We start from the raw sequence: 26,441 nt of genomic DNA on the forward strand, positions 1-26,441 counted from the left end.
AAATGTGACCACTTAATTAGACAAGCTGAACAGTCATTTTTGTAAAAGTGAAGTCACTTGGGCAACATAACCACATACCCACTGACGATCTGAATGTTGGCATTAAGTCTTGATGAGACGGCTGGAGGCATTATTTGTTGGTTTGTTTATTCCATTTGCAACGTGATATTCTTCCAAGAAATTCAGGATAGTGCACGTGGGATCCCCCCCCCCCCTATTTTAGCCTAACAATCGTTCTATAAGATCAGGTTTAAATCCGGTGGCTCATAGTCAGACCCAGGAGCCCTAATTTAAGAGATACTGATAGCTTTCTTGGATGAAAGCAGAAGACAACTGGATGTACTGTGATAATGCAGCTACATAATGCATTTATGGAGATACTTTTGAGGGGTAGCTATCTCATTAAATATCAAGGAAAGCTCCTTGCAGTCATTCCCATTATTCTTTCCTGGACTTTGAAGTGTTAGCTTTTCTTTATTTGGACTATTACGATAGTATTGGAGCTCCCAGATGTCACCAGTACTGCTTCATGACTTATAGTTACATGAAATCCTAAAGAAATTAAAATTAATTTATATGCAGGTGATCTTTATTATTTATTTCAAAACCTTCATCTTCCATTCCTGAATTGAGTTTGATTAATAATTTTGATGATCTGTCTGGTTATTCAATTAATCGGACAAAATCAGAATTGATGCCACTGGGAGACAATATATCACAGAATATAATTACTGAGGTGCATTTTCGATGATGCCCAGATATTATTACTTATCTTGGAATAGTGATCCCAAGGAATATTAAGGACATGATTTTGTTGAATTTTAACAAGCTAATCTTGGATATATTTTTGGATTTGGATAGATGGGCAACCCTAAACCTGTCATTAAAGTAAATATACTCAAAATGAATATTATACCTTGAACTATATATGTTATGCACGCAGTCCCTTTTTATACACCTTGTAGATATATTCATGAACTTAATACTTTGTTTTGGAAATTTCTTTAAAGAGGATGCAGCTTTCAAGCTGGATTTGGTCTTCCGGACTTTAGTGCTTATCAGGCATCTAATATATGTACAAAATATGTACATATTTTAGCACGTACAAAAGAGGCTGTTTTGGAAGCCTCTTTTTTGGAACTACCTTTTAAGTGGAATGCATTATGGTCTACTTATGTTAAAATGGGTTTTGTCCCTCCAACAATTTCTGCAGCTAGAGAAGTGTGGCACATAATATCACAACAATATCAATTTGACCTCTTCTGATATGCTAAATTAACGTTATGGTCAAATCTAAACTTAAAAGTTTCTTAGGGAATGCTTGGACAGATAAGGGAATTTTTACTTTAGATCAATTGATAGGTAATAATGATGAGTTCTTTTCATTTTTCTAACTGTCTAAATATGGTTTGCCAACTTCTGCTGAGTGGCAGTATTTAGAATTGCAAAATTTGTTGGTGTCCAAATATGATTCAGCAGCTTTGAGTGTTTCAGAATCTCTCCCACTTTTGAAGATTCGCAAAATCTGTGAGATTTGTATATAAATATTTGAGGTTGGTTAATAAATATTATACACAGAGCCTTAGAAATTAATGGAATGGCTATCTGGAATGTCCAGTTTTGCTAAAACAATGGGATAAGGCTTTAAGTGATATTCCTCTTGCTACTATAGGTAAGTTGCAGCTTATTCAGCAAAAAAATACGTTTAGGGTATATTGGACTCCACAGTGCCTTTTTTTACTTCAAGCACAGTCTAACTGTTGCTAAGTTATAGTTGAAATAATTGTCATAAAGAAAAAAACCCAGATCTTTCTTCATTCTGAAATGTGTGTATTTTCTGAACGAGCAGACATAGTAGTTATTTGCTGAGGCTATGAAACTCTCACGGCCTTTGCTCTGTGAAATTATGTCCATTTTGAGATGATGTAGTTCTGGTTGGCTGCCCATATACATGCAAGGATACTGAGTAAGATCACTGTCAGTGCACTCCTGTACAGAATTACTACATACAGTCTGAGCCGGTTGATCTTAAGCCCACAGGAGCGCACTATTCATGACTAAGGCTGAAATCTATTGCATGCATATTTAGAAATGAGGCACATTAAACAAAATAGGGACTTATTTGAGGTTGGATTGAGACTAAATTTTCCACAGATTCAAGGGTTGGGGTAACTTCCAGTCATTCTCCCTTCCTGCTGCTGATCCATGATCTGCCTCTCATGCTGTTCTTGAGGGTCCCCTGTCCCCTAGGAGTAGCATTTTGTGGGAGATCAGTGGGCTTCTGTGAGTGGGAGGAAGCAGGGATGTTCTGTCCCTCTGGCAGAATTTAGTGCTTTTCAAGAACAGAGAATTTCATCTGGATCCAACCCATGCTTAGGATCAGGCTGTAAGTCACCTGCACTTTTAATAAGAAAGGGTTTCGTTATTGGGGAAAACAGCATTTCTTCATGTGATAAAACATATATGTCCATGCTGTATGTTCGCTAGAGTCATAAATAATTATTTAAGACCAAATGTAGGAATACATGATCACCCTGGATGATCTTGTGGCCATAGAGATGAGAGCCAGTTTGGTGTAGTGGTTAAGAGAGGCAGGACTCTAATCTAGAGAACTGGGTTTGATTCCCCACTCCTCTGCTTGAAGCCAGCTGGGTGACCTTGGGTCAGTCACAGCTCTTTCAGAGCTCTCTCAGCCCCACCCACCTCACAGGGTGATTGTCATGAGGATAATAATAATACACTTTGTAAACCGCTCTGAGTAAGCATTAAGTTGTTTTGAAGGGTGGTATATAAATTGAATGTTGTTGTTGTTGTTGTTGTTGTTGTTGTTCTCCTGGATCCTGCTGCATATGATTGCTTGGTAGTGGTCAGTAGGGTGGCCAGAATAATAAATACAATAAATTACTTAAGAAATTTTAAATATTCCTGTATAAGTTCTGTTTGGAGTAGAAAAGCATCCTTTAATTCATTTGCCGCATTCACATGTTAAAATAAACTCTGATTTATCAGCTTTGCTTTGTTCAAACCATGGTTTATTAATGGTGTCTGATGAAGCAAGTAGCAATGTAGCAAGTCAAACAAAGTAGGCCTTGGTGGGGTGCACAAAGCCAGTATTTCAGGTTAGTGTTTGTAGTCGGTTTGTTAACATGCTTTGTACTAACTGATTTATTGTGTAGTTGAACACACAAAACAGAAAGCCTCTGTGGTGTAGTGGTTAGAAAGTTTGACAAGGATCTGGGAGACCCAGGTTTGAATTCCCGACTCTGCCATGGAAGCATATTGGATGACTTTGGACAGTCTCATCCTCTCAGCCTAACCAACCGCACAGTGTTGTTTGGGGGATAAAATGGAGAAGGGGAGAATATTGTAGGCTGGTTGAGGTCTTCATTGAAGAGAATAGTGAGGTATAAGGGAAATAAATAAAAACATATTTAACTGTGTATTACTGCCCTTCCCCCACAGTGTGAAAGTTGTAAAGAGCAGAAAGGTTACATACAAGCCATCTAGTAAATAACTAGTTTGTTGCATTTGTGACATCTGATTACAGCCATTTCCTTGACAGATGGTCATGGTTCAGTATTGAGTATGTATAAATTTAAATATGCTTGAAGGGTTCATATTTCCTTTTAAACCTGGTTATTTTTTAAAAGAAAGCTTACTATAGGCAGTTTTTTAAAATTCCAAACTAAATTGTTTGTTTGTGTAAAACAAATGTGGAATTATATGTAACCTTAGCTATTTGTTTGGTTAGGCAGATGAATGGAGCATAGGAGACCTCACTCAGCTGAGCAAATACGGAATTCATGACAGTGTTGAACATGTTCATTACACATTTAAAATGAGTTTGGCATTTTGAACTGAGATGTGTTGTCCCTCCAAGGGACAGCGTGCAGATGGTGGAATGATATTGTCCTGTGAGGTCAGCCAAATTCAGTGATACTGACCCAAGTACAGGGAGCTCCTTGGAAGGCACATCAGCTGCTTTTTAGACAAGAATTCCTGATTTGGGCTTCGTGACTCTGCTGTGCAGAGTAATTTAGAATGCAGTATGTGAGGACTGAAAGGCAATACCATTTTCAATTCGCTTCAAAATTATTGCTAAGTTGTTAACCTGATTCTTCGGCAGGGGTCCCTCCTTGTCCTAAACAAGGTATAGAGCTACACCTAGGTAAAAATTCTGTGGCTAAGTACTTATTTGGTATCTGGACTCCGTGCAGTCCTAAGAGGAGTTGCTCCTATCTAAGCTCATTGAAATCAATGAGCTTAGACTGGCATAACTCTGCTTAGGATTGCATTGTCAGTTCCCCTTTTTGCCTACACTAGATCACATGAAGCTGCCATATACAAAAGACCATTGATCCATCTAGTCCAGTAGAGCCTCCTTGCTCTCCAAGATCACAACAGAAAGAGGTATTTCCCAGATATGCTACATGAAATCCTTTTGTGGCAGTTGTTTTGCATGGTCTCAATTAGAGGTTTTCCCAGCCTCTGCATTTCCTGAACAAAGGGCAGATGGGGAGGATATACAATAGGAAATGTCTTACGAAGTCTGTATTAGTCAGGTAGATAAACAGCCCCTCCTGGATTCACTGCAAGTTACGCAGGTCAAGAGTGGGGCTGACTTGCCTTTCAGCTGTAGAACAGTTCCCAAAACCTGGAGGAAGCAAAGCTCATGTTGCTTTGTTTTAAGTTTTATTCTAATGGAATAAAACTGCTGTGGTGTTGAATGCTCAGCAGAAGCATTTGGACGTAAACTAGAATTGGGCCAATGAGAAGATAGTGGGCATAGAATGACTGGGCACTTGGTATTTGGAATGTACTTGTTACTTTAACTGTAGAGAGCCAACTTATTAATCTTTATTGAGTCTCTGATGTGGGTTCCTGTACTTTCCTGTTTCTATTTTATAGTTTTGAATATGAGTTAGAAAGAATTGGAAGACATAGAAAGGCAATATTTGCTCTGTAACATCCATCCTAGATGAAACAAGTGCAAATTAAAAATTAAGAAGTTATTGTAAATGCCAGCTTAAATTACAAGTTTGCAATGTTACCTGGCAGCACTCTTTCATTGGCATTGCTGCACCTAGTCATAAAACTGCAGTGATATTTTAAACATCTCATAATGAAAGTATACTGTGTCTGGCCATTTGGCCTCCATGCTTAATTTTTTTTTATTTTAACAGGAAATAGGATTGCAAAAAGTATATAATGACAAACTAAAAAGCCTCAGGAATCAATCAGTTGAAAACTGGATTGAATGGCCTTCTGAAATTCAAGCAGTTGAAAAATGTTCAAAGCTCAGTATTTCTTTGCATGTCATGTTAAATTCTCATTAAGTTCCTTGCACACAAAAAAAGAGTATATGATCTACAAGTATTTGATTGAGGTTACCTGGACAGTCACATATCACTTCCTCCAGCCCTGCTGTGAGCTTTTTTCACTCTATTTCTACCTAGCTCCGGAAGCAACTTCAAGGAACTGAGGGAAGGACACTCTTCCCTCCCCCCTTTATTGCCCTAACTGAGTGAGCAAGCAGTGGATGGAGAGCACCTTGCATGTGATTCAAAGAGCTATAGAATTCTTTACAGCAGGACTGCACATGCACAGATCTCATATTCTCATGTGTGACTGCACAGATGACCACTTGACAAACATCAATTACAGGGATCAGGTCTTTCTTAAGGAGTCTGCATTATGGTCATAATAGTGAACTTTAATCTAGTTTTCTTGTAAGGTTAGAAGTGTTCCCCTCTGTTGTAAGATCAACTTTACACAATGTTTTATGCTATTTTAGGATCAGAATTGTAGAATCGTTGTATCTGTTTTTATATTTTATGAGAAGTATAGGTGTATTTGTTAGACTTCATAGTTTTAAATCTTTGAATGGGCGCATAATACATGGATAATAAAAATGAATGAGTGTACTGATAGTCACTAGTCAGCAGAGATGGCAGTTTATTTTCTTGTACCCTTTTTCAGTGCTGTTTGACAATGGAGATGGTATATACCATATCAGTTCCGTATGGCTCTTCCCACTTCTGAAGACAAATTCTAGCCATGTTTTCATATATCTACGTTAAATAAAAATAAAATAAAATATTGCAGATCATGATAGTTTCAGGGCATGGAAGAGGACTGAGCTTTTGTGCTAGAAAGGGATACACATACTGCAAAACCCTCTTACATTATGATAACTTACAACAGAACTGTGCGGCTTGTACTAATAAGATGTAAATGTAAAAGGAAGTACTTTACGTTAAATAAACTTGAATCAAGTTCTGCAATCCTATCAGCTAATTGTTGGAGAATTTCTCCACTGAAGAGCCTCTGCAGTTAGCTATGTGGAGTGATATGATCTAACATATAGAAGTCACTCGTGGTCACAGAACTTCACTTTCCCCTTCTCTTGGCAGTCCCTTCTGACTTTGGGAAAGTTAATTCCTTGTGTTGTGGGAGATATGTGGAGTAATAGTCATGTCTCATGTGGGTCAATGAGCAGCAAGGAATGGAGTGAAAGTTCTTTTCCTGCCTTTTGCCCTCCTCAGTGCATCCATCTAACATGTATGACTATTACTCTGCACTCCTTCCTGAAATGACCTACCTGAAAAGGTAAGGAAAGCTCCCGCCATCCTGGTTTTATGCAAAACTGAATTATTCAAGAGAGCATTTTTACTTAGATAGGAGGGCTGAACTGTAAGGAAGCTGTCTCAAAGAGATGCATTAGTACAGCGAGAGGGAGTAGCTATAGACTTTACTACTATTGCTGTAAGTATAAGCCTATTGGGTAGAGCCTATGTTGTTTAATATATCAGAATTACTTGTGCTCTGTTTCAGCATTTCTTCAACTCTATTGGATTTCTGCTATTTTTAATTTTTTGCAAATGTGCATATATATACTCTAGTACATGTGTATTGAAATGTCTTTGAAATTGACTATACTGATCCACACTGTGTAATCCACCTTGAGTCTCAGTGAGAAAGCTGGACTATAAATAACATAAATAAATAAAATAAATATATAAATTCAGTTTTCTTGCAGTCGGAAGGGATTCCTGGGAGGAAGGGAAAGTAGGGAAAACCATGATCAAGCAGATCCAACAGTACAGTATAGTGGACAGAATTTGGGATTATGGTCTAGGAGGTTTGTTTGAACTATAGCTAACTATTAAGTGGATGTCTCCAATTTCCTCATATGCAGAAAATGAAAAATGATCCTTCTACATAGTGGAGCCAAGAAAGTTGTGACACCCTTTGCAGATTAAATAAAAGTGCTATTTAACAGATTATTGGTATGTTAGAGAAACTTAACTAGCAGTTTTAAATAGCTAGCATTTGATTATTTGAACCAGTCACTCAGAATCGACTCAGACCTAATAAATGATCTCTTAAAACTCACCCTAATTCTTCCTGCTGTGATAAAGAATGGCTGTTTACTTCAAGATACAGATTTTTAATACTTGCCTCATATTTTAAAGGAATTACATATTTTACAGCTACATCCAGAATATTCTTGCAACCTGCAATTTGGCTAAGAGCAGCAGAGAAGAAACAAGTAAAAAAACCTTAACACATGAATCCAGCTCCTCATAAGTTGAGCCCGCCAGGGTGTGTCAGCCATGCTATTAAAATTTCTCTATGGAAGGTTACTGCAAAGGTCAGGAGCAATGCTATAAGAATTCATTTGGAGGCAATTCAGGTGAGAAACTGTGTTGGACTGTTGGTCTGTAATAGAAGAGCAAGATTTGGGGCCAGAAGCACCTTAAAGAGAAACCAGATTTCCACGATATCAAAACATTGTTGCTGTTGTGAATGGTGGAGGGGGAGAGTCACATTTAAGGAGATTGATTTGTGTTCGCCTTGGTACCAAGGCTGGGAAAAACCACATCTTGCTGGGTAGCCATAATTTCACAGCCAAGAGTGAAAACATGGAAATCTCTTTGATATGCTAGAACCTCGCTATTGACTAAGTGTGTTCTGGTGGGCTGTTTCTGCCATAACCCAAGACCTAGATTGGTTAAGACCTTTATACACATGTGGGAGGGAGACCTGAAAAGGAGCTGTCCCTTCTTCTGTGTGTGTGAGAGAGTGACAGAGAGAGAGAGAGAGACTATGGGGGAAGTGTGACCATGAGAAGGTGAGAAGGACAGAATCATCTTTATGCACACACCCATTCAAACCCAGTGGGAAGGCGAGATCAGATGCTCAGGACAGGTTAGCAATCTTTCCCTATTTCCTTTGTTAGTCTGCACCCTAGTCCTGTAATCTGTATCTACTCTAGAGTTTACCCAGTAGTATAAAGTTGTATTAATCAAGAGAAAGCAATTGACCTAATTCCTACTTACACACCTTGTTGTGACTCATGTTATGAATGCAGCCCCTGTTTGGATACTTCCTCTGGCAATAAACAGGGGGTGGGATTAGGAGGTTGTGATGTACTACCAAAGGGGGCTCTGAACTCCGCTTAAGAGGGCGATGGGGAGCAGCAAGGGATCCTTGTTGGGACATGCACATACACACACACACAAATTCAGTAACTCCTAATGGGGAATATCAAACCAGAGGAAAAAATGGTATTCTCTGAATAATGAATTGATTCCCTAGTTTGGTTTGGTTATATAAGAGAAATTCAGTAAGATTTGGCCATTGTTTCCTATGGGAAACTCGAGAGGGGGCGGTGGGGGGGGGTGTTCATTTTTCAACCACTCTTCACCAATTTGGAGGGAACCTACTCATAACTGTCCTCTAAAGACCTCCCAAGATTCATAAATATTAGATCCTGGGGGCCAGCAATTTTATAGGCTTCCAAAGAAGTTGTCCCCAGCCACTCCTTCTTTCCTATGGGGAAAAAGTCAAAGCTGATTCCTACTGCAGAAACACTGAGGCAACCTGATTCTGTATTCATTATTTTGAGCTGGAATACTTGGATTTTACCAAATCAGCTAAATTTTGATTTTTAATTCTGAACACCGCACTGAAGTGCACACCCCTGATTCCTGCTGGAACAAATGGGATCCTCCACCAAAACAACTTCCTTTCTAGTTTCTCAGCAGGGCTGTGCTTTACTTGCATGTCCAAGCACTGTTTGCCAGAGCAGGGAGTAAGAGAGGCCTGTCAGCACTAGCACGGCAGTGTTATAGTTATTAGACTTGGGCACGAACAGAAAAAAAAACGAACATGGTGTTCGTTGTTTGTTGCCATCCACGAACAATGAACACTGATGAACACGATCCTGTCATGAACATGTTCGTTGTTCATTGTTCATGGGGGCCAGCAGGCTCTCCTCCAGCCATCAAGATTAGGGGTGTACGCTTCGGGTACCTGGTTTGGAAAAAAAACACGAACTGGGCCTGATTCGTAAAGATTCGGTATTTCTGAATCGGGGCCAGTATGATGGCCCTGATTAGGAAATATTGAATCAAAGCTTCCCGGAGCAATTTGGATTGCTTTGGGAAGCTTCGGGGCCTTTTTAAAGGGTGCCCGGCTGCCCTTCCTCCCACCACCACCCAACTTACCTGGGGCATCCTTCTGGCAGCGGCACGGGAGGCACCATTGTTCGCTGCTGCCCTGCCAGCCGCTGCTGAGGCCGAAGCGGCAGTGTAGGCGGCAGAGGCACTGGCTGTAGCCTTCCCCACCGCCCTACTGGCCGTGGCGGCAGCAGCAGAAGGCCTGCTCCAGCCTTCAGAAGGTAAGTGGGGTTGGCGGAAGGGGGGCTCGGGGGAAATGGAATCTCACTTCAGTATGCTCTGAATCACTTCAAAGCATACCAAAGCGATTTCCAGCAACCCGAACCCGAAGTGGCTTGCTGCTTTGGGTTTTGGGTTATTCCAGATTGTTTTCCTGCTTCAAGTAAACCCAAAGTGGGAAAACGGAATTTTTCCCCGCTGCACACCCCTAACAAGATCCCTACTGCACCACTTCCAGAAACTCTACCTGAGCAGGCAGCAAGAAATGTATCAATAATAAATAATAGCTTGGCCCCAGAGCCTGGTAGCAGCCCTGGAACTTGAAGGGGTAGATCCCTACCGCACCACTCCCAGAAACCCTACCTGAGCAGGCAGCAGGAAAGGTACCTATAATAAATAATAGCTTGGCCCCAGAGCCTGGCAGCAGCCCTGGAACCTGAAGGGGTAGATCCATATCCCACCACACACAAAGAAAATTCAAGCTCCAGTGCACTCACCCTGTCTCTCTAACAGCAGCTGTCTCTCCCTGAAAGCCAAAGCTGTGAGCCCCCCTCCCCCCGGTATTTTCCTCTTGTAACAAATTTGGAGCTCCAGTCTACACCTGAAAGGAAGACCTGCCAATAAAGCTAAATTGGTCTTAGATTGGGGTTTCCAGGGCAGGAGTTCAGACAGAGTTCAGACAATCCCTGCCTGAGTTGCCATGGGAATTGATTGCAGGTGCCAGACTGTCTGGTTTGACGAACAGCAACGAACGCAACAACCACCTGTTCATTTAGAATGGGGCCTCACAAACAGCAGATCGGGCTGTTCGTGGAGTTTTTTAGTTCGTATTGCTGTTCGTGCCCATCTCTAGTTATGATCACAAATAAGATTTTTTCTGGACTTTGTGTTGGAAGTCCAAAATAATGAAAATAATGGCTGCAACCATGTCAAGTGTTAACTGTATGTATGTACCAATTTAAATATCTGTGTCCATGTCTCTGGTTTCTCAATCTTCATATTTATTTATTTTAAGCATGGGAAAGCCACCTTTCTTAAAGACCGTTTTCACGAACAACTCAAGAACTTTTATCAGATCCTAGTAATATTCACAGTTATATGCAAATCCTGGCTGGGGGCTGGGACAGGAATTGTACAGTAAAAGCGTCGTTATTCAGAAATCATGGGGAATGGGGGGCTGTGGTTAATCAAATGTTCAGGTTATACAGGTTTATTCCTGGACCCTGCCTCGTACCTAGAGGAATCTGCAGTGACCAAAACTCACCCCATTAGGAATGCCAAATCAACCTTGTCTTGTGAGGCCTTTTCTCTTCCCCACTGAGGTATGGAACCATCTTACTGAGTAGGCAAACAGGTATCTTAACTGAGTAGGCCTGGCTCCCAACAGTTCCAGAGAGGCTGAGGGGGGGGGGCGGGAAAGATACCTGAGGATGAAGTCAGCTGGCAGACCAGATGTCAGAACCTCAAGGAGAGAGATTCTGGATTAGCCTTCTCCCTGATATATTATCTTTCCATGAGCCAAGAGTTCTTAGCACAAGGAATCTCCTTAACATGAAATTTTTCCACCTACCTTCTGAAGTGGTACAGTCCCAGAAGGTGTGTAAAAAAGCTCTTTCTATATATTTGATCAGGCTTGAAGAAGGGGCTAATTGTTACCTACTATCCAGTACCTATTTTGAGGATATATGAGATAAGGATATGTAGCCATCTGCTATAGTTCAGCCAACTTGAAAAAAATTCATACTGTTAATGGAAGATCAGTTCCTTGTCTCCTGTGCTGGGATTCTTCTCCAGTCTTACATAGTAGAACCAATTAAGTGTGTATGGAAAACTCCTTCACTCAGGATAATGTTTATTGCATGTGGCCAAAGGCCATCACAGTTGAGCAAATAAAACACATATGTAAAACAATGAACAATAAATGATAAAACTATGATAAATGATAAAATAACATTAAAACACATTAGGGCCTTTATTATACGTAGGTGAAGGTGTCTCAACTGTTAAGCACAGCTTGAACCAGGATTTTCTTAGCTGCCACGATGAGCTATGCTATAGAATAGCATAGACATATAGATCCAAACCAGAAAGGAGGGTTAATTTTTCCATCACAGGAGAGGTATCAGTTTATTTCTTGGCCCTGTATACAAAGGGCAGAACAAAAAATAATGTGGAAGGTCTTTGGGGACTGAAGATCCACAAATACAAAAATGGTCAATCAGTATTTGTGTGTAACAACTGTCTAGAATGGGTGTGGGCATGGTTTGAAACCTCAGAGAAGTTAAAGCCAGTCTAAGGCTAGAAAATGTGATTTTGGTAAAAATAGAGGCTCTGCTGTGGTCCCTCCTGAACAACTTACTCATTCACAGAGAATAACGATAGAGGATGTTAAAGCCAGTTGTGCAAATAGCATCTGAATGCAGCAGTGCATTGCTTTGTTTTAAGAGTGAGCTAGAAGATTCCTTTGCTTTCTCCAGAATCTAAATAAGGCCAAGTGCAAATGGGCTCTAATAGAAGGTAACCCAAGTTTAGCCTGCCCTAGAGGCGCTGGAGTTCTGTGAGGTAAAGCTAGAGTTCACTTTAAAAAGAGATTTTGGATTGGTTTCAGGGTCAAGATCAGACATTCATTCCAACCCCAGATCTCTGCACCATACAGAAGCTACGGGATGGCCTTACACTGGAACAGTTTCAAGGGCAGCTCAACTAAAAATCCTCCTTTCGAGGTATAAAATTTAATGATAGCCCCAGTGGCTTTTAAAAGGGAGGCTTTCGTTACTGCCAGGTAGAGGGTTTCACTAAACATCACCCCAAGATAAAGGGGTGCCATCTATTGAGATTGCCATCTATTGACCATTTAAGTCTGAGATCTCTTCCCAAAGACCATTACTTTGGTCTTGGCAAAGTTGATGTTCAAGGCCTCGCCCTTACAGAAGTTGCCCAGTTTGTCCAACATGCTCCTTGAACTGATACATGTTAAGGACACCAACACCATGTCATCAGCAGCCTTCACAAAATGAAGAAAATTTCTCTTTCTAGCATGGTTGGGTGGAAATGTGACCTGCTTACTGAAATCTTACTGAATGCTTTTCAGAACTTGCAGGATCTGGACGATTCCTGTTTTTTTGTTTTTGTTTTTGTATGAAAAGAATATAGTTTATACCAGTTAATCTGTGTACCTCCTCCATGTCCCAAATAAATGGACATGGCTACTCACAGTCATTATATAGTTAACACTTTTCTGAAGTTTCACAGCACTCAGAAGTACTTAATAACAAGTGTCAACTACCATGAGTTGAAGGTTCAACTATGGCATCGTGCAGCCTTCCTTTTTCTTTTTTTCCCCTTGTCCTTAAATTGAATAGCACAGCCAGTAGTTGGCAAACAAGTGCATATGGGCGATGCCCACACAGTGATTTGCTGTTATCTGCCCAGTGGAGCTATCCAATTACGTCACTTTTAATGGAACTGACATTTTACCTTCGTGGTTTAATATCTGTTTCCCAGAAACATATGAAGACCTTAAGTAACCTGTTTGCCGTGTGCTGAGATTGGAACAAGAAAGTAGCAATTATCTCCTGGCTTTTGTTTTATAGATGCTCCCTCATGATGGGGAGTTGGAAGACATGGCAAATTAAGCATTCTTTCAAGAATGAAATAGGTTCCTACCGGCTTTTACTCTGCTCTGGATTAACTTTTGAATTACTGCACAGTAGCTATCTAAAATTATGCCATGGAATAAAGGGACAAAAATTATTAAATGTGCAGTTTGTTTATTTGCTTGTGAACTTAATCCCTAAGTGCTGCAATATATTATGCGATGTTAAGTATATGTGATCAAATTAAACATCATTGTTATTGTTTGCGCATAGGGAATCTCATTAGAAATCAAGTGCTTCAAGCTAACTCTGTCATCTGAAATGGTTTTTAAAATCTGAGTAGAGCACACATAATAGCAGCAGCAGCAGTAAGAATATTTCTGCCACACCTATACTAATTCTAACCCCGGATCACATGCTAATTGGGGAGGGGAGGAATTGAGAGGATTTTCTTCCTTGTACAATGTGTGTCTGAACCACATGGATCTTTTGGTTTTTATTTTTTTCCACTGTCACAATGAAAGGAAGTTGCTGTCCCAACTTTTCACAGGAATCTTAGACAAGAGACAATATACTAATGTCAGACTAGTGCCTGTGAGACTTAGGTTCAAATCTTCTTTCAGCCGTGAGGCTCACCGGGTAACCTTGAGCCAGTCATTCTCTCTCAGCTTAACCTACCTCAGAAGCTTGTGAGAACAAAATGGGGAGAAATATCATATGTGGCACCCTTAGGAGGAAGCACATGATAAAAAATGTGTAGATAGATTTATTGCAACACCAGCTTTGGGAATCCAGAAAAGAGATATATGTGATCATGGTGAATAGTTCAGTTAAAATGCTGGTTCCATGTGTGGTAATGGTGAAAAGGGTAAATTTTATGCTAGGAAGGGAGTGAAAATAAATTGGCTGACATTGTAATATTCTTGTATAGATCCATGGGGCAACTGTATTTGGAATGCTGTTTCAGTCTCAAAATCTTATAGAACTACTAGAATCTAATAAAAATGACCAGCACTGTAGCACCTTTCCCATGAGGAAAGGCTGGAGTTTGGAGTTTTTCACTTTAGAAAAGACAACTAAGGAGAAATATTACGAAGATTTATAAAATTATCAAAATTTGTGGTAGGGTATGAGCTTTCGTGAGTCATAGCTCACTTCTTCAGCTGTGACTCATGAAAGCTCATACCCTACCACAAATTTTGTTAGTCTTATAGGTGCTACTGGACTCTTGCTCTAGTCTACTGCTACAGACAGACTAACACAGCTGCCTACCTTGATTTATAAAATTATGTCTAGTGTGGAGAAAGTGCATAGACACCCCCCCCTACACACACACTTATTCTTGTAATAGTAGGTGTTGTGGGAACCTAATGAAATGGATGGGTAGGTTCAAGGCGAGCAAATGAAGATGTTCTTCACACACAGCATAATTATGTTATGAAATTTACTGCCATAGGATGTAATAGTAGCCGTAATAATATGCTGCTTTAAAAGGCTATTGGACAAATTCGCTGGTGGTAAGTATCAGTATCGGAACTATCCATGATAGTTCTCAGACAGTGTACCTGTGAATACCAGTTACAGAAGTTGCTCTGACTTCAGTGCCCTGCTGTAGGCTGGTCCACCTTTGGGTCTTTTTACATAGTTGGTAAAGGTTTAAGGTGTGCTTCACTCATTGCACATCTGCAAGCCTAGGGAGTTGACACAGGTATTTTGAAACATATGTTTGTCACAAAGCTCATTACATTTTAATGTATATACCTGAAAAACATAATATGTAAAGAGACCCAAAGATGGTTTTCAGAGAGCCTGAAATCCAAATGTATTACCACATGTTTAGCAAGAAAATAATTAGGAAGGGAATGCATAATAAACAGAAATGCTATAAAAAACAAATAGATGCCAAAATATCATTATGGATATGTGGCAGCCCCTGGCTTTTAATCAATGGATCAGGAATATTTAAGGCTCAGTATCATAGAAGGACACACTTGAATTTTAATTTGTATTTAGGCTATTTCTCTGTTGGTATTGTTGCAGATTCAATCAGAGTGGCCTTATTGTGTGTGAAATGAAGATGCTCTCTGAGCTGTAGGTGTTCTCTGAGTTTGGACCAGAAATTGCTCCTTGGTTATTTAATCTCTTTGGCATTGCTATTTTTTTCCTGTCCACATTTCCAAATTTTATAAAGAATACATATTACTCCAGATGGAATCGCTTAGGAAAGTCATAACATATGTCCACCTTTGTGATTGTCTTTCCAGTTTGTTGTGTGGTTTAAAGTTTAATGTTGAAACAGAATTTTAGATTTTCACTTGATAAATTCCCAAAGTCATTATCAGTTCAGTAGGCCCATAGGTTGGAGGCGACTTGATGGCACATACCCACAGGCTGTTCTGGAATGCACAATATTCCCCATTGCCAGGGGTTCTGTTGTTTTACTGCCCAGCCAATGGTTTTTTTTATTACAGAGAATAATTAGTATATGCACATTTTTTGTTTTAGTCCTTCGTGTTAGACATCTCAAGCTCAGTTTGGAGAACAACCAGCCCTTCCAGCCTTACATAAATGCATGCTATGGATGCAGTTCAAATCTTGGAATCTTTGATGTTGTGGGATGTGCTCATTCCATTGCTTTGTAAGAAAGCTCAGGTTTCCCCCCCCCCCCAATGAGCTTCCTGGGTTATCATCTTTCATTCATTCTGGAACAAGGGGGCTGGCTGTGTCTATTTTCTGCTGAAATAATCACCAATGTTAATTTTAGATATTTGCTTTGTAGAATTGTTTGTATAATATAATTACTGGTATGTTTGCTCATGGTTTGTACAAATGTTCAAGGCGAGATGTTAGAGGGTCTTCCATGCTGAGCAGAAACCTTTTAGCCCATTGTATGCCAAAGCTTCTTTCCTCCCCTCCACAAGTGTTCTCTTTTGTATTTGACATTTTAACTAAGCATATATAACAGTGTAATTTTTAACACAGCAAGTTGATCTTTTGGCTGTTTTTAATCACAATTCTTATATTATTTTTTCTTTCATTTGTTTAGAATGGATCTATAATTATCTCCCATGCATGTGATTTATGCCTGCAAGTTAAAGTTAAACAGCAGGACCAGATGAACTGTTTATCATCAATATATCTAATTCTCAGTGCCACCAAACAGAAGGATACTTAAATCCAGAGACTGGAGCTGTGAATGGAAATCTTTCTGTAAACTTGAGAAAAGTCACAGGTTTGCAGATAAATCTGAAAAACAAACAAAATACAACACGGGGTTAAAACTCACCCCCAAAATAGAAGCTGTTTCTGTAGCTTAAGTAGCTTATCCAGGTCCACTGCTTGCTACTGTTAAACAGCAACCACCCACTACAGCCAGTGTGGTGTAGTGGTTAGAGTTTTAGAATACAATCTGGAAGACACAGGTTCAAATCCCCACTCTGCTGTGGAAGCTCACTGGGTGAATGTGGGCCAGTCACATGTTTTCAGCCTAAACAAACTCACTGGGTTGCTGTGAAGATAAAATGGGGGAGAGGAGAATGATGTAAGCTGCTTCAGGTCTCTATTGTGGAGAAAGGCAGGGTATAAATGAAATAAATATCAGTATAGCCAAAGACGTGTCTGAGTATGATAAAAGGTAGGTTGGTTGGTAGGTGGAAAGGAGAAGAAGAAACAGTGACAGATGAGGATATGGGGGTAGCCAGGAGGAATGAAAAGGGAAATAGTGTGAAGAAGGGAAGATGGGAGGAGTGAGGTGCCCCTTGGAAGTCCTTGCATGTTCTCCACTGCACAACTGGTCCTGGCTGAGCAGCAGGGGCCTCACAAATGGGCAATAGTTTTCCCAGATAGAGGCTACCAAGGGAAGGAAAGAAGGAAGGCTGATAACAGAGGCAGATAAAAGTAGGTTGGTTGGTGGCTGGGAAGAAGAAAAGGAAGCTGAGAAAAAGGCTGTGGGGTTTTTCAGGGAAAGGAAAGAGGAAATAGTGGGGTGGGGAAAATGAGAGCAGAACCACAAGTGACAAAAGGCACAGATTGGACACTTGTCAGCTTCCCTCAAGTTTTGATGGGAAATGTAGGCATCCTGGTCTCGCAGCTTCGCTCTCTGACTGCTGTCCAATGGACTTTTCAACTGTCACTTGTCCAACATTCCGCCAAGCTGCCTACATTTCCCATCATTCCCTGAATGTCCTTGCGCCTCCCCCACTTGTAAAGTCTTATTTTTAAGAAAAATACTTGCCTCCATTCAAGTATCTGATGAGAATATGAATGCTTTATGTGCTTGCTAATATAGAGATCACATTTTTAAAAATTCCATATTTGCAACGGTCAGATCAGTCTTTGGACAGAACGGTGCAAATTGAGGGTGTGTCAGTAGGTCAGTGATTTCAGTTTATGAGCATAAGATACTATTTAAAGCACCTTTACTACATTTTTTTTGTTACATATGATCCAAACAGCAAGTTCATTGTTTAGTAGAAGCTTAGGCTTCGCTTCTTCAAAAAATGTTGGTTTTCTAAATGTAGTGTTTTTCTCTTGAGAGCAACATTGATATGTGCTATCCCTTACCCTAGGCATTCCGGAAACAGTTTGTACCACATGATCTATTTCTCTAGAGTAGACTACAATATTTTGGAGTACTTTTTGTAGGGAGGGGGTGCTCAGAAATTAAAATTGTAGTCCGAAGGAAAGTTATTTACTTCGAAAACTATTTGTGATAATAATCCATGTTGTGGGTGAATGTAACTGTTCTTTTCCTTCATTGTCTTGAAGAAAGGAGCAAAAGGGAAAGTTCCATGCTAAATCCTTGGTCTTAGATGAAGATATGCTTGAATATGAGTTTCAGTGGTTTGGGAAGACTCAGAATAAAATATTTTTGAGACTAATGACCTGAGATGTCAGGACACTGTCCTCAGTCATAAGATGTAGTAATTGTTTCTTTGCATTAAATCTAGTAGGATCTCAGTTGAGTCTTTGTTTAAGGAAAAATGGTCTGTCCATAGAAAGACATTTTATAACATAAAAATCACATTTAGACTTCTAAATTTGGCCGTGTCTGGGGAACTGCAGCAATTTTAGAATGAATGTATGTGTATTTAAAAATAACTTGCAGTGAGAATCAAAATACTAAAATATTTACTGCATTGGCAAAGCTATAACCGTGATTGGCTTTTTATGTTTAATGACACAGAACAGGAAAGTGAATTGATTCTGCTATGGAAACCATTAAAATACTTTTAAGGAACCTCTTAACAGAAAGGAGGACAATCCCAAGTCCACCTGATGCTAAATGGTTGAATTTTTACAGTCTCCAGACTACAGACTTCTTGATTAAATGAAAATCAACATTAATAATCAGTAATAGTTTAATAGTTATATCAAAAGCCTTGTAAAAAGTATATTTTACACCTACCTAACATACATAGATTATAATTGTATCTGTTACAATGCCTGACAGCAAACTATTAATCCATTATCATAGTACTTGTTTTCATGGAAGTTTGATGTGCTTTAAAATTACAATCCCAGCTATTCCAGGTTTATACTAATGAAAGCTAATAAACAGCCCACTAGATTTCAGTAGATGAATATCAAGTTTGAGAGTCTCTGTGACTGAAGTCATCAGAGGGATCAAGTGGGAAGCAGCCAAGCACTCCTCCACCCTTCATTGATCCTGCACTGCTTAAAGTACCCCTCTCTCTAGCATCCAGTGGCCATCAGAGGAACAGGAGGCTCCACCATGCCTTGATCCACCATGCTGTGCAGTCCTATGCAGAGTTACCCCATTCTAAGCTGAACGATTTCAGTGGGCTTAGTTTGGAGTAACTTTGGATAGGATTGTATTGTCAATTGAGTGTCCCTTCCCATAGAAACACTTTGTATTAATCTTTAACTGTAATAAAATGTAGTAAATGAAGTGGTCATGGAAACTGGTGCCCCCCACCCCCCAGAACCCTAAGAATGCAAAGAAAGCGTTGGTTGTAGCAAACCTCCAAAAATATTTAACTGCTTAACAATTGGGGCTTGTTCATGCATTATATTGAAGCTGCTTTGTTCACTTCTAGGAGTTACTTAACTTACCATTACTATTTGTGTTGAAGAAGCAGTGTAATGTGAAAGCTACTTTCTTATACAGTTTATTCCAGATGTCTTGGAAGTTATCTTGGAAGTGGAAAATGGGTTTGTGACATTAAAATATAATCTGGTCTTTGGACTGCAGTAGTTCTGAGTGATAGTTACAGCAGTCACAGAGTGGCAAGTTTAGCAGAAAACTAATTTCTATGCCAAAGAGCATAGTTCATGATTCTATGTTCTTATCTAGTTCCCGGTTATAAATATTTGTGTTTTCTGGATACAGATCGTGCAATACCAAAGGAGCAGCATTCACATGCTGCGTTCAGATGTCATGAAAAATACAATTTGTCTGTGATAAGAAGCCTGAACTCCTTGGGCTTGTGCACTGCTCCCTCCTTGCATACCATTTTCAGTATTTATTATTATTATTATTATTATTATTATTATTATTATTATTATTATTATTATTTTGTAAGTCTTCAGGCTGATCACAATTTGTTGTAATGTCCAAATTTGACATTTTAACAAATTATGTCTTGTTTTTTGCCTACAGACCAAACATATAAAATACTGATTTGTAATATAAAATATAATTTTTTATATAAAATATAAAATACTAATTTCACTCATACATAGCTTTACTTGCTCCTCTTCTGAACTTTTTTCTGTACCATCATTTGAGTATATCTGCAGCCAGGAATGTATGAGCCCTGATATTTCAACTTTGCCAGAAGGGAAATGTTTCCAGCCCCATTGATTTGAGTGTACTTAGACTGGAGTAGCTCTGTGTAGGTCTGTACTGCTAGTAGAGAATCAGGGAGGGGTGAGATCGCAACCAGTGTGTGTGTGTATAGTTGCAGATTTAATTAGGATAAATATATATGGATTCTATGCAGAGTGAGGGGAACTGTTTAGCATAGGTGCTGGCTTCCCCCCTCCTACTGCACTCTTCTGTACCCCCCCTCCATTTCCCCCTCATCAGTTAGTGGAACCCAGGAGCATCATGGGGGAGAGGAGGAAGAAAAAATCTCAGTCCTTCTCTTCCTCAAGTGGAAGTGCCTCCTCAAAGGGGAAAGGAACAATATGGCCTTCTTGCTGCAGCCTGGATTCTGATGATCCCATCAATACTGTTAGTCTTAGTGAAATGTGCTTTTCTCCTCTACTTACTTTTGCCTAGAGTATGGCTTCTTTATTCCTATTGGAATTCCTGACAATTTTCAACAAGCAATGTAAAATAAATTTCATTTTGCCTTTCAGCTCAAGTTCAGACATCATAAGAGATTTGGAAATTGCTGGGATTTGTTCAGGCTCATCAGATAAGTAAGAGTGCTACAAAACTGTTTTCATGCCTTTAACAGTTGTAATTGATTTCTTTTTATCACTTAGCTAGCAGAAAATGTGGCCAGTTAAACTGGAAAATATACTAAATATTCTGTTTTCTTTCAACTCTGAAACCCTGATATGAATTTGAAAAACTGAAGACTGTCATAGGTATTAAAAATTGGCATTGAAATCAGAGTATCCATTATTTTCTCTCACTCTTTATTTTTTAATGTCTGTAGATGGCCTGTAAAACAATTATTATGTACAGGGAGTGCTTATCCCTACAAAGTTCCAAGTAAAAATCCTTCTTTAGAATACTGTACATTCAGGGCGGAAGGGGGTCTGATAGGAATCTATAGACATTCAAATTTCCTTATACCCACCAGTGATCTTTGCACTATTGATCTACTAGCCACAAAATTAACAAAAATATAGACTCTTTAGAATGAATCTAGCTCAGTGGTACTTCTGTGCAGCTCAGAGAGAGCTACATTTTCAATCACCAGCAACCAAAACAGCCTTGTGATTATTGTATTCCCTGAGGAATACACACATACAATAACAATAACATTCGATTTATATACTGCCCTTCAGGGCAACAATATGAAACTACTAACTATAAGTAACTGTAACTTTGTAACATACCTCTACACGTGTAGGTTTGTCTCTCCCCACCTCTGCTGCATCCTAGCCAGCCCTTGTGTATTTGGAGGGAAGGGAAGGGCTTCCCCCTCTGCCTTTGTGCTCTCTCCTCAGCATGAGGCACAGCAGGTGGGGTGAGACAGTGAGATTGTCAAGGTGCCCAGGGGAGGACCAGCTGGCTATGGAGAAAGGGAAATAAACCCATCCCACACAGAAAGAGGTCTTTTCTTGGATGGCTGTTGGGGTAGTTTTACTCTCTTTTTTGCAGTAAGCTTGCTTTCCTCCTGCCCCTTTTTTGCAGTACTTCCAGAAATATAGGTCCTAAGACCAACGGGAAAACAATTATTTATCAATCATATATTACATATACATAATCATTATTTTAATATAGCATATTACAATATTGCAGCCAATTTTTATCTTCGTTTTACAAGTTTCAGCATATAATTTATATTACATATATCATTCAAGAATCCTCCCCAGGAGGATCAAGGGGTGCAGTGGCAAATTAATGACTTGTACTGTATCAAAGTCCTTTCAGGAGCTAGTTAAACAAGTTCATGGTTTGTTCCAAGATGAAAAGTGGAACCTTCAATGGTGCCCGGAACTAAGGCCGGCAATTTCCAACTAGTTCTTCGTCCCCACGGACTTCCTCAGGAGCAACCATTTACAACCATCCAAAGTCATTTAACAGGCACACCGTCAGTTCACCCAATGACGTGGAAAACTCCACGTCATTGGGTGAACTGACGGTGTGCCTGTTAAATGACTTTGGATGGTTGTAAATGGTTGCTCCTGAGGAAGTCCGTGGGGACGAAGAACTAGTTGGAAATTGCCGGCCTTAGTTCCGGGCACCATTGAAGGTTCCACTTTTCATCTTGGAACAAACCATGAACTTGTTTAACTAGCTCCTGAAAGGACTTTGATACAGTACAAGTCATTAATTTGCCACTGCACCCCTTGATCCTCCTGGGGAGGATTCTTGAATGATATATGTAATATAAATTATATGCTGAAACTTGTAAAACGAAGATAAAAATTGGCTGCAATATTGTAATATGCTATATTAAAATAATGATTATGTATATGTAATATATGATTGATAAATAATTGTTTTCCCGTTGGTCTTAGGACCTATATTTCTGGAAGTGTTACATCGGGAAAAGCCAGGTTATTCCACGCCTTTTTTGCAGTAAGCATGCTTTCCTCCTGCCCCAGTGTTGAAATGCGAGCATAGAGGTGGGAGGGTGGACAGTTAGAGAGAATAGCCCCTTCCATTCCTGGAATGAGGCTAGCAGTTCAGGGAGGCTCACAGGTTTCCTATCCTTCACTCTGGTCAGCAGCATTTGTTTTAAGTAGGGGTGTGCAATTCGGGTATATGATACCCGAAAACCCCCCGAAACAACCTGTTTCGCGTTGTTTCGGGGTTTCCCGAAATGTTTCAGAAAACCCGAAACGTTTCGGGTAATCCGAAACCGCGATTTCCGAAACGTTTTGGTATTTCAGCTTGTTTTAGTAATGCATTTCAATGGGAAAAGCCTCCCCCAGGCTTCCCGGAAGCCTGGGGGAAGCATTTTCCCACCAAATCAAGCCAAACTTGGTGGAGACCTTCCTCTAACTCCCCTCTAACAACCCCCCAAGTTTCAGAAAGATTGGACTTTGGGGGGGCCAAGTTATGGCCCCCCAAAATAGGTCCCCCGTCCTCGCCTAAAAGGGAAAGGTTTTTGCTTGCTGCTGCTGATCTCTTACGTTGTGGATGCTGCTGCTGATCTCCATGTTTCCTATGGGGGAAAAATGAAAAGGCAGGCTTGTCTTTCTAGGGGGGGCATTTTGCATGCAAAATGCCCCTAACTCTCAGGGGCCCTTCTCCTACCTTTCCTCCCACCCCCCACCAAAGCTCAGCCTGTTCCCACTTGGGGGGGGGCATTTCATGGCCTCCCAAAGTAGGTGCTCTTCCCCCCCCCTTTCTGCACTATTTCCAGCTGGGAAATAACAGAGGCTTGTCTTGCTAGGGGTGGCATTTTGCATGCAAAATGCCCCCAACCCTCAGGGGCCCTTCTCCTACCTTTCCTCCCACCCCCCACCAAGGCTCAGCCTGCTCCCACTTGGGGGGCCTCCCAAAGTAGGTGCTCTTCCTCCCCTTCCTCCACTATTTCCAGCTGGGAAATAACAGAGGCTTTTCTTCCTCAGGAGCCCTTCTCCTACCTTTCCTCCCACCCCCCACCAAGGCTCAGCCCCAAGGCTCAGCCTGCTCCCACTTGGAGGGGGCATTTCATGGCCTCCCCAAGTAGGTGCTCTCAGCCCCCAAAGTCCACCCCCTACAGCCCCACACATACCCAATTCTCCCCCAGCTGCCACACACAGATCCAAATCCCCACAGTAGCTCCTCACAGGCCCAAATCCAGCCCCAGCAGCCCCACACAATCCCAGGAACAGGCTGGCCAGCCTCCTCCCTTTGTTTCCTATGCTGTGAACTATAACACTCTGTTTTCCAGAGCAAATGTGCACAGCCCAGGGATGCCACAATGGTGGACCCACTTCTGAGTGCCAGCTTGTCCCTGTGAAAGAGCACCTGAACCACAGACATCCTCCCTCAAATTCCCCCGCCACCTACAGAGATGGCTGGCCAGCCAGCCCCATTGTTCTCTATGATAGGAACCAACTGGACAACAAAGAATAAAACAAGAACAACACAAAGTTTTTAAAAAAACATTTCTCACTTTCAAAGTACAAGTAGGCAAAGCATTATGACACATTACACCAGCAGTCCCCCACACAGAAAAATAACATGACTCACTTAAGATCAGAGAATCACAAAAACACAATTCCTGTCAAAAACACTTTATTTCTTGAACAGCTTTACGTTACACAACAGGGGGGCACACCAAAGGGCATAGCAGCAGTATCTTACACAAAAATAACACAACTCACTTCACATTAAAGAATCACCCCAAAAATTGCTGTCAAAAGCACTTTATTTCTTTAACTGCTTTAGGTTACACAGTAGGAAGGCACAACAGTGCGTAAAAGCAGTCTACTACACAAAAATAACACAACTCACTTCACATCAGAGAATCACTCAAACACAATTGCTGTCAAAAAAGGTGAAGTGGGCTGTATTATTTTGTGTAGTACGCTGCTTTCATGCCCTGTTGTGCACTCCTACTGTGTAACCTAAAACAGTTAAAGAAATAAAGTGTTTTTGAAAGCAATTGTGTTTTCGGGTGATTCTTTAATGTGAAGTGAGTTGTGTTGTTTTTGTGTAAGATACTTCTGGCATACCCTTTGGTGTGCCCCCCTGCTGTGTAACCTAAAGCTGTTCAAGAAATAAAGTGTTTTTGACAGGAATTGTGTTTTTGTGATTCTCTGATGTAAAGTGAGTCGTGTTATTTTTCTGTGTGGGGGACTGCTGGTGTAATGTGTCATAATGCTTTGCCTACTTGTACTTTGAAAGTGAGAAAATAATTTTTTAAAAAATTTATTTTGTGTTGTTCTTGTTTTATTCTTTGTTGTCCAGTTGGTTCCCATCATAGAGAACAATGGGGCTGGCTGGCCAGCCATCTCTGTAGGTGGTGGTGGAATTTGAGGGAGGATGTCTGTGGTTCAGGTGCTCTTTCACAGGGACAAGCTGGCACTCAGAAGTGTGTCCACCATTGTGGCACCCCTGGGCTGTGCACATTTGCTCTGGAAAACAGAGTGTTATAGTTCACAGCATAGGAAACAAAGGGAGAAGGCTGGCCAGCCTGTTCCTGGGATTGTGTGGGGCTGCTGGGGCTGGATTTGGGCCTGTGAGGAGCTACTGTGGGGATTTGGATCTGTGTGTGGCAGCTGGGGGAGAATTGGGTATGTGTGGGGCTGTAGGGGGTGGACTTTGGGGGCTGAGAGCACCTACTTTGGTAGGCCATGAAATGCCCCCCCCAAGTGGCAGCAGGCTGAGCCTTGGTGGGGAGTGGGAGTAGAGGTGGGAGAAGAGCCCCAGAGGGTTGGGGGGCATTTTGCATACAAAATGCCACCCCTGGCAAGACAAGCCTGCCTCTTCATTTTTTCCCCATAGGAAATAATGAAGATTAGCAGCAGCAAGCTAAAAATACGTTCACGTTTCCCTTTTTTAGGCAAGGATAGGGGGACCTGGTTTGGGGGGGCCATAACATGGCCTCCCAAAGTCCAATCGGTCTGAAACTTGGGTGGTTTTTAGAGAGGAGTTAGAGGAAGGTCCCCTCTAATTTTGGCTTGATTTGGTGGGAAAATGCCTCCCCCAGGCGTCCGGGAAGACGGAGACATTTTCCCATTGAAAAGAAACCTGAAACACCCCGAAACGATACCTGAACCACTAAACCCGAAACGGCTTGTCGTTTCGGATTTAGCTGTTGCCGAAACAGATTCTCGTTTCGGGTATACCCGAAACGAGAATCCCGAAACAGTGTGCCTTTGCACACCCCTAGTTTTAAGTAGGAAGCCAGCTGCCAACCACTACCGGGCAATGACCTTGCTCACTTTTCATGTCAAATAGCCGCATGTGGCTCCCAAGCCACTGAGTGAGTATCACTGAACTTGTGTATCTTATGTTCTGTCAAGCTGCTTCCAATTTATGGGAACCCTATGAATTAATTACCTCCAAAGTGTCCTATTATTGATAGCCTTGCTTGGGTCTTGCAAACTGAAGGCCATGGCCTCCTTTACTGAGTCAAGAAATGTCAAATTGGGCCTTCTTTTCCTACTGCCTTCCACCTTTCCTAAAATTAATGTCTTTTCCAGTGACTCTTGTCTTCTCATGACTAAGGTATGTGTGAGCGCCCGCTCCGGCCCCCGCGCCGCTCCCTCCTTCCGCCGTCGTGGTCCAGCAGAGGGCGGCTCCCTCGGCCTCAGATATGGGTGAGAGGTGGGAGTTTAAGGCACCCGGCTTCCACCGTCTCTCCCTGCTGAGCTCTGGCTTCTGCGTCGCCGTCTCTCTCGGCTCTCTCCCAGTCGCTCCAGCCACTTCCTCCCTGGCGTCCTTGGGAGCTGCCCTCTTATAGCTTCCTCCCCACCACCTCCACCAATCCTGCCATCCTCCACCCTTCCGTGTCCCAGCTAGCAGCCCTGGTTCGCCTCCTCCCCTGTCTTCCTTCCTCTGGGGCCAATCCCGCTG

General features: G+C 41.1%; 1 protein-coding gene across 4 annotated transcripts in view; it reads left to right on the forward strand.

Moving 5' to 3' along the window:
* The window catches only part of RAD18 (RAD18 E3 ubiquitin protein ligase), a 182,116-nt gene that overhangs the window by 105,442 nt on the left and 50,233 nt on the right, over positions 1 to 26,441 (forward strand). For 3 of the 4 annotated variants that reach the window (XM_054977684.1, XM_054977686.1, XM_054977687.1), the window contains one exon: positions 20,606 to 20,668. The exons of the other annotated variant lie outside the window; for it this stretch is intronic. In XM_054977684.1, the coding sequence (XP_054833659.1) occupies positions 20,606 to 20,668 (63 nt within the window). The remainder of the gene's footprint in view (positions 1 to 20,605; positions 20,669 to 26,441) is intronic. 4 annotated transcript variants of the gene reach the window in all.

This window comes from Eublepharis macularius, chromosome 4, assembly GCF_028583425.1.
Source record: "Eublepharis macularius isolate TG4126 chromosome 4, MPM_Emac_v1.0, whole genome shotgun sequence".
In the NCBI taxonomy this organism is placed as follows: Eukaryota; Metazoa; Chordata; class Lepidosauria; order Squamata; family Eublepharidae; genus Eublepharis; species Eublepharis macularius.